Genomic DNA, 9,129 nt, shown 5'->3' with positions numbered 1-9,129 from the left:
CGTTCTAGCCGGCCGTGGACCTCCGTCGCACGACTTGCGAGAGGCCCAGCGTGAACTGTGACTCGCAAACCGTGAATTGCTCAAACGGCACATGGCTGCACTAGGGCGACCGTTTAATGAGTGCAATTCAATCACGATCGAATAGACTTTTCCGGCCGGCACAGTACACCAGCTCTGCCTGTTTAGCATGGGACGACCCTGCGATGGGCCATGAGGATGGAAGCTAGCGGCCAGAGTCTGATCAAGCACCCTTGTGCGACCTTTTCGTCCTTTACCCCTTCCGATGGACCTCCGCATCTGCAGATGCAGGAGCCGGATGAGCACCTCGCTGTCCGTCTACGTCGACAACTAGTCCACGATACGGTTGGGTGTTGCTGCCGCATGATCCAGCCAAGGTGGTTCAAGTTGTCGCCCGATTGAAGCATTCCCACGCCATCCATCCACCACGTCGAGATACAGATCTCCTGCAAGGAACTCGGTCCATGTTTGTTTTGTGTTTCCGACCGAAATGTCGGCTCTCGAGCAGTGATTAAACACAAACAATGGCATGGTTCAGAACCGGAAGCTCAACCGCCTTACAGGGCAGTTCTTGGGACGGGGGAGGGGAGGTGGAGGGCCTCAAAAGATAGAGTCAAAGCTCGCCGCCTCGCATATCCTCCCGCGAGGAGCTAGATCCGAAAAGGATCCAGCTAGCCAGCCTCCCCCCTCTCGCTGAGCTCTGGATGCAAGCAGAGTGGCTGCGTGGTATCCCCACGGACGTCCAGATGGGCACACCATGCGCGACTTTCCCCTTTGGATGAGGCACCCCTGCCCGTCGTCTCCAATTCTTCGCGCTCATCTATTCCTAGAGTGGAGATTCGATGGGCACTTGTTCTTGCAGAGCGACCGTCTTTGCCGGCCCATCCTCATTGGCTTCTCTAAGCGCAGTCGCTGTCTCTCGTGCCATGGCATGCCTCGTCGTGCATGATGCAAAAATAGCAACACGGCCGATGAATGGAAAGCCATGATCGAATCGCTCTGGATGGGCCGCGAGAGAGGCGGCCAAAATATAAGGATTTAGCCCTCCAGCAGCCGCCGAGGAATTTTGCCCTCTTTCTTCCTCGTTGTGTTGTGTTTTTTGTGTGTTCAAGGCGAGAAGATCCAAGTGTCGACAGAGGTTTCCCTCTCCTCCAACCGCCCTCCTCCAAATCCTCCCACTCTCCCGAATCATTCCTACGAATATCCAGTGAAGGGCAAGCTGGACTTGCTTGGAACCAGTCACTCCTTGCGACCATACGGTTTAGAGTCTTCATAATCGAAGCGAGACGAACAAGCGAACGAAGCGAAACGAAGCGAAAGCGTATTGGAAGAGAGAATCGTGATATTGATGCAAAGGGGCCTGGCTGCCACTTACACGATTCTATACAATTCGCTCAGATCTTATCGATTCTGATCGAAACAATAACGCTAATTTAATTGCACTCGTTGGATCGGAGTATTGTCAACTCCGACTCGACAGTCACATCCCTGGTCAGTTCAGTCTCTGTTTTCCTCAAGGCCCAACCTTTTCACAGTGACTGGACCCTCAGCGGCCCAGCCAGCCAGCCATGGAGCCTGGGTAGTCCAGCCCAGCCCAGCCCAGCCCTCAACGACAATCAGTCTAGGGGCCCTGGGTACCCTTCCCTTCCCTTCTCCATCCATATCCCGCCCGTGATCGTCTCCACACTACGGTACCGTGCGTGGTGGCTAACTCGACACAGTACCACGCCCCCCTGGCCTGGCACACCCCCTCCTCCCGGGCCCCAGCACGCCAATACTGTCCGGACCAGCATCGCAGGCTACAAATGTCTACGCTGCCCCCCGACCATCGCAAAGGCGCGCCGCGAGCAGCTGGAAACACAGTCAACATGGCTGTATCTCAGTCTTCCAAGGCCAAGCCGGCCTCAAAAGCCAGCAATGGCAAGCCCAGAACAAAGACGCAGATGCATCGCCGTTCAAGAACAGGTTAGTTTAGTTGCGCCGCCCACTTACACGGTTGGGGGAGCTCATGAGCGTCCTCATGGCTTCACTCTCGAGACTCAAGACTGACCATTGCAACCACAGGCTGCTACACATGCAGACTGCGACGCAAGAAGTGCGACGAGGGCTCGCCCATGTGCACCGCCTGCAAGCACCTGGGTTTGCAGTGCGAGTATAAGCGACCCATGTGGTGGAGCAACAATGATATGCGACGCAAGCACAAGGACGACATCAAGATGATCATTAAGCGCAAGAAGCTTTCTGAGAAGTCGTCGCACAACATGCAGAACTCGGTCTCCAGCTCACCTCCAGGCCTCACCCGATCTCTGCCCACGTCCTCCTCTTTCACTGACACCCTCGACCGCACAAGGTCGGCCTCGATTGACTCGCACTTTTCCACTGCCTTCAACTTCAACAGCCCACCCAGTGGCAACGAGTATGGCTTTGGTGCTCCCATGCACCCCGAGCTCATGTTCGGCAGCTACTCGCCCTATGAGATCGACGTCAAGACTGAGCGCCAGATGTTTGTCAACGATGTGCCCACTCTTCGCGAGTCGCACATCTCCACCTTTAGCACTTTCCAGACTCCTCCTCCCGCCGGCACAGTTCTGCCTCCAGGCCCTCTCGACAGTGAGTGGACTGAGCAGATCCGCAAGGAGTCGCTCTCTGAGGAGACGTTGAACTGCAACTTCTTCGACTTCTCCCACGGCCCCTCGGCCGAGACCAGACAGATCCAGATCGAGCTCGAGGAGAATGACCAGCGCCTGCTGGATCACTTCATCCAGTTCGTTCTGCCAACAATCTTCCCCATCCTCGAGTCAAACCAACATGGTTCGGTCAGCTCTGACCTGATCCTTCCCGCCCTTCAGTCCAACAGCGCCTATTTGCACTGCTGCCTCAGCGTCGCTGCCCAGCACCGCAAGTCGCACGCCAACGTCGCCGGCGAGGACATTGACGGTGACATTATGCGCCACCGCTACGCTACCATCTGGGCTCTCTGTGAAGCCCTGAAGAAGGATGAGAACCACCAGCAAATCCTTGAAGCCACCCTCGGCCTCATCTTCTTCCAGTCCGTGGTCGGCCGATATGACGATGGCCTGCTCGACATCCCCTGGCACCAACACTTCCAAGCCGCCATCAGCCTTGTGCAGAAGCTCGATCTCCCCGGCATCGTTGCCGACCCCACTAGGGCCTCGATGCAGACTCCCTTCAACATGTCACTCACCTCTTGGATTGACATCCTTGGCGCCACCATGAAGGGACGATCACCAACCTTTGCCCATACCTACCGTGAGAAGCACCTTTCACAAGTCAACCCCAGTCTTGGCCTGCGAGAGCTCATGGGCTGCGACGACCGGGTCATGTACCTCATCTCAGAGATTGCCTGCCTCGAGTCCCTCAAGAAGGACGGCATGGACGACTTTACTCTCTGCCAGCACGTCTCGGCTCTTGGTGAGCAGATCAGCTTGACCGAGATGGGCGATGCAGGCCCCAAGATGCCCTTCAATGCCAATGGCAGCCTTTCGCCCAAGCAGCTGTCCAAGAACATGACAATGGCTTTCCGCATTGCTGCGCGCATCTTCCTTTGCAGCCTGGTCCCCGGCTTCAACCCCAACCAGCCCTCTCCCATGGGCCTGGTTGAGAAGCTGACCTCGGTGCTTCAGCATATCCCCTCTGGCCCCAACGGGTTTGACCGCAACCTTGCCTGGGTCTACCTGATTGGCGGCTCCATCAGCGTCCCTGGCAGCACGTTCCGGGCCTTCTTTGAGGACCGCCTTGCTCAGCTGGGTGACCTGGCCAAGTTTGGGTCGATGGGTCGCGTGGCGACTCTTCTGCACGAGGTCTGGCTGCAGAATGATAACCTCTCGGGCGCTAGCTCGCCCGGGTCTTCGGCGTCTGAGATGACCCAACCGCACATCCACTGGCGGGATGTCATGGAGATGAAGGGATGGGACTTCTTGTTGATCTGAGCCTCACCCCAGCACCGCTTCTACAGAGCCTTCAACAGCTGGCCTTTGAAGGGTAGTGGGCGCGAGCATGCTGGTTGAGGCCCCATGGGTCATCCCAGCAACAAGTTGTACCCTCACCTTCTTTTCCATGAGGGCGGCGTAGGTCCGTCTCACAAGGCGATGCAGGTATTTGCCAGCCGCCGAGGACCGGGATCGGGAGCATGTGCTCCCTTGTCCTTTATGAGGCATTATCATTCGCTTCTTATCTCTCTTGGCCCCTTCTGGGGTTTCAAGAATGGACATTTCCTATTATACTTTCTTTTTTTCTTTTTTTTTTTTTACATGACGTTCTTCATTTACAATGATACCTACTGGGATGGGACCTTTATAGAGGAAGCCGCAAGGCGTTTTGGGCTGGAATTGAGTCTTCAGAGAAGAACTCGACACTTGGAGACACGCACACACCACTTCTCGACACACACTTTGGGACACAATGGGGCTGGGGGAGGCAAAGAAGCATGGCATTGTGGAGGTTGCATGACGGAGGTTGTGGACGATTGGCTGGAGTGAAGCATGAGGGTGGCAGAGAGTCACGACCATATGCAGGAACAATGGGACGATGATAGGACGGATACGACAATGGATGTTGGGGGAGGGGTTTCTTTCTTTGGATTGGATTGGATTGGGACGAGTACCGCAAGACTCGGGATCGTTCGCTTTTTTCATATTCGTCATCATCATCATTTCATGGTCATGGTCATCTATATACCAAGCGGGCAATGGTACAGGGGAGGACATGGAAAACGGCGCAGGGCAGGTTTCTGGCATTGGCATTAGGCATAGGTGGGATTGGGGGGTAGGGAAGGATGATGATGATACTGTATGTATGAGATGGGATTTTGAAGCTCTGGGTAGCTCGGATATGGGCTAGCTCCCAGACTGGGGAAGTAGATGAGAAAGAAAGAAAGAAATCATGTGTAATGACAGAGTACAAGGATTCTTTACAGCTGGCTTGACATTGACATTGACAGACAAGATGTGGCTGGCTGACTACCTAGACAAAGACACAAACTCTTGCATTGGGCACACGCCTCTCCCCAGTTGTGATGCTACCTTGGTTGTTTCGGCATCTTTTTTGGAAGAAACGGAATCAGATGAGATCAGATGAGGCGAGAAGAGCTAATGGATTGTAAGGTCGCCGAATCGGCCCAAAACGGGGACCAGGCCCGAGATGGCGAGAGGTTGTTGAGCTGAGCTGCCGGGATGAGTTTAAATGCCTCTCTTTCTCTTTACAGCGCTTGATCCGCTGCTGGGACAGAGCAGAGTTGGATTTCAGCAGGCATGAACCCCCAGTCCCTGCAAGCCGTTGAAAGATGGCGGGTAAGCAGCATCACACCACACTCTTTACAAGGTACAGTACAGCTACTACTACCTACATAGAAGGATGGAAGCTATGAAGAGGGCAGAGATCGGGCAGGGTGTCATCAACGGTGGGTGACCTCTTTTAGAGACCCTGCTGGATGCACTGCGTGGCCTGACGAGAGTGGAAGATTAGATTAGCAGGAATAGCCTTGTACCCCTGGGAATGCGATGCGATGTAATGCGACGCGATGCAAATGCGGGTGCACAATGCAATGGTCTTTTCTGTCTTTAGTATTCCGGGGGGAAGAGAAGCCGTGAGGTTATGTAGTCATGACATGATGGACACCTAACAATAACTATTATATGCTGCAGTGAAGCCATCCATCCATCCCAATATGTAAATGCAATGTAATGTAATGCAGAGCTAGAGGATTCCCCTCCTGGCCTTGTCTTCCCGCCCGCCCCCGGACGGGCGAGCGCGGCCCGTTTGGCTCGTCTAGCTTAGCTACTGCAGAAGCAAAGGGCAGGCCAGAGTCAGAGGGACCAGCGCAGCAGCGCATTAAAGCCTGCGTTGATCTAAGGTACGGGGAAGCGAGGCTACGGTTTGTGAGTGTTCCCCAGTCGTGACATGGCAATCGAAAAAGAACACCACGTATGTCGTCGGTCTAGCACGGGCCCCCGAATACGGTTTTTTTTTTGAGTCGAATGATTCAGACAGTGCGTAGAGGGAGAGCAATTGACTCGTACGCCCTGCTCTACTATGGGTGTGCGAGGCGTGTTCTCCGCGGACAGGAAGACACAAAGGCGGAATCTAGATTGTGTGGGTGTGAGAGAATGAGGGACCTTTTGGCGAGAGAAACCCAAGATTCCAGACCGAGAACGAGATGGATGATCGGGTAGAAAATTTAGAGACAGGGGATGGGATGAATGACAGGGCCAAGAAGGACAAGGGTTCTGCGGTGGCGACCGTTGACGGACAAAGAGACAAGAGGCAACAATAGATAGTCAGTATCAGTATCGCCTGAATCTTCTTTGTCGGTTTCAACATGTGAACGAGATCTCGCATCTTTCGGCACCATCATCAACACCATCACCTGGAACTATCGTCTCGTGTCAGGTGTAAAGAAAAAAGACTCACCCAGTGGCCAGCTCACAACTCATAGGGCCCTTATCTCTGCCGATTCACGCATTCGATTGCACGACCCAAGGTCAGAAACCGAAAGAGAGGCAGCCCATCAAACGGACGACGACGGCCTAAATAGCCTGCTTTCTGTCTTCTTGCCCAGTCCGAGGGGTTATTTTTGGTGCTTTTCGAAACCAACGGGCCACCTCTGATAGAGGCCATCGCCAGGCCTCGATTGGGTTTCGCAGGGCTCTTGTTAAGCGCTGTACATACAAAAGTCGGGCGCTTCGGTTCATGCCCGAGATGAGTAGCAAATGTAATAGGCTCTCGTTACAGGGCCTTTTACAGGGCCCGACCTTTTTACTGGCCTTCTGGCGCTAAACCTCAGGGTTTGTTCCGCATGCTTGTGGAGCAGGACCCAATCAGCGGCCTTGTTGACGGCCGCGCGGCTATTTCCTGAGACGCAGCCAACCACAAGTCGGCCTTGGCCATCACCAGTCGCCCTCATCCCACACTCGCGACTTGCAAACCACCCCACGGTCTCAACACCGAGAAGATCTGGACCCGGATGTTCTGGGCAGGAAACAGAATATCTGGCGCCCTGTCGAGTGACAGGGGCATACGACACCAAGCGACTGGCTCCCGCAGAACCCCCAGTCCCCCGATCCCAAACCTTGGGTTCCATGTATAGATCTGGGAAACGGATAGGCTGGGGGGGCATGACTCTTTTTTTCGGCGCACCATTGGGCGGTAAAGTATGCGCCGCCAGCGACTGACAGATCGTTTGACGATGGACGCCTGGGGGCCTGTTGTTTCCGTGGACCACGATGGGCTCGGTTTCCGTCTTTGTCGTATGTCTTTGGGTGTTCTTCCACCCGACATCTGTTCATCTCTCTCTCTTTCTCTCCCCATTCTTCTCTGTCCAGCAACTTTCAACTTTCCTTGAGTGTTTCTTTTTCCCTTATCTCTCTCTCTGTGTTCTGTTACCTTTCTTACTTCATTAACGACTACTACTTGTTCAGCCAAAAAAGACAAACAATCGGCTTGTTCAACTTGACTCATTTCTTTGGTCTCTTTGTCACTCACGCTGGTTGTGTCTGACTGGAACAAATTTCATCTCTATTCAGTTCCTTTTCTCAATATCTCTCCCAGCTTGATCCCCTATTTCCAATTTCAACCACACACGATCCAATAACCTATCGACAACGACCAATATCACGACTTGAATATCCACATTTACGACTTCAACTGACACTACGACTCTACTGAAACAACAACCAACAAGCCATTGCTTCTTCACATCCCGTCAAGATGCCTTGGGCTCGACTCCCTACACCCCTCCGCCTCCTCCTCCTCACGGCGCTCTGCACATCTACAACATCCGCCCTCCCCGCTAGCCGCATCTTTGCCCGCGAGGATACATGCGGTGCCGACAGGGTCTCTTGCAACAGCGACCTGACTGACCTCTTCTGCTGCCCCAAGGACTACTCATGTATACTCCTCGCCGGTGACACCTCAGCAATGTGCTGCCCAGCGGGCAGGAACTGCGACGAGGTCCGGCCTATTACTTGCGATCTCCGCGGTCAGGATATCACAAAGTACCCCAAGGCTCCTGTCATGACCATCATCACCAACCTCGAGCTTGAAAAGTGTGGGAGCATGTGCTGTCCCTTTGGCTACTCATGCGAGGGTGACAGCAAGTGTGTTCTCGACAAGGATCAATCTAGTGCTCCAGAGGGCGCAGAGTACCCCAGCGGAAGCTCCTCAGGTGCTCCCAGCGCAACATCACCCACATCCAGCGAGACGGCCTCTGTGAGCGCCGAGCCCACCTCGACCTCTGAGCCCTCCAAGGCCAGCGACGAGAACCAGAAGGAGGACCCAGAGGAAGAGAAGAAGGATTCAGGCCCCGCCACGACATCCATCGTTGGCGGCGTCGTCGGCGGCTGCATCATCCTCCTCATCATCGCCGTCGTCATCTTCCTCTACTTCCGCCGGCAGAAGAAGCGTGAGGGTGGACACGGCGAGAAGGGCGGTCACTTCTACGGCGGCGGCGGTAGCACCTCGAGCAGCGAGGCCTCGTTCGGCAACTTCATCTCGGAGCCCATCGTCCAGCCAAACTCGTACCGCGCAGACTTTATCCTCAAGACGCCCTCCCAGAACTCGCAGGTCTCCGGGAGCAGCTCCAGCGTCCCGCAGAGCCAGTTCTCAGGGGCCCAGAGCCAGTTCTCGGGTGCCAGCTCTAGCGTTCCTCAGAGGCAATTCTCCTTTTCTCCCACGCCTACACGCGTGCCCCAAGGTCCTCCTCGCATCCGCATCTCCATCCCCAACCCCTTTGACTCTCCCAACCCTTCACCCAACCACAAGTCGGCCCAGATGAGCCCCATCGACGACACGCCCGTCCGCCACGGCACTGTCCGTCTACCGCCCATCCGCGCCATGAAGGCCTCGTCACAAGTCAGCCGTCGCCCTGACAGCCCAGACCTCCAGCGCGAGCCCAGCTGCGAGAGCATCAACGTCTTTGCCGACCCCAGCGACGTTGTCAAGCCCCGCCGCCTGACACACGCCACAACCTTTACAGACCTGATGGACGAGGCCGATCTCCGAGGTGTAGGCCGAGGGAAGGCCTACGCGCCCGGGACGAAGCCTCACGTACCGGGGACAACACCAAGAATCTAGAATGTCTTTTCCAAGTGTTTT

The 9,129-nt window shown here is 55.0% G+C and overlaps 2 protein-coding genes across 2 annotated transcripts; both read left to right on the top strand.

Moving 5' to 3' along the window:
- Positions 1 to 1,823: 1,823 nt before the first annotated feature.
- NCS57_00588400 (Transcriptional regulatory protein pro1) lies at positions 1,824 to 3,968 on the top strand (the record flags this gene model as incomplete). The annotated part of the gene is made up of 2 exons (XM_053055791.1): positions 1,824 to 1,983; positions 2,083 to 3,968. The coding sequence occupies 2 exons, from the start codon at positions 1,824 to 1,826 to the stop codon at positions 3,966 to 3,968; spliced, it is 2,046 nt and encodes a 681-aa protein (XP_052914746.1).
- A 3,775-nt stretch (positions 3,969 to 7,743) lies between these two features.
- NCS57_00588300 (Receptor protein-tyrosine kinase) lies at positions 7,744 to 9,108 on the top strand (the record flags this gene model as incomplete). Its single annotated transcript, XM_053055790.1, has 1 exon — positions 7,744 to 9,108. One exon carries the CDS (start codon positions 7,744 to 7,746, stop codon positions 9,106 to 9,108), a length of 1,365 nt encoding a protein of 454 aa, XP_052914745.1.
- Between the last annotated feature and the right edge of the window lie 21 nt (positions 9,109 to 9,129).

Source organism: Fusarium keratoplasticum, chromosome 4, assembly GCF_025433545.1.
Source record: "Fusarium keratoplasticum isolate Fu6.1 chromosome 4, whole genome shotgun sequence".
Classification (NCBI taxonomy): Eukaryota; Fungi; Ascomycota; class Sordariomycetes; order Hypocreales; family Nectriaceae; genus Fusarium; species Fusarium keratoplasticum.
This window is presented reverse-complemented; position numbering and strand designations above follow the sequence as displayed.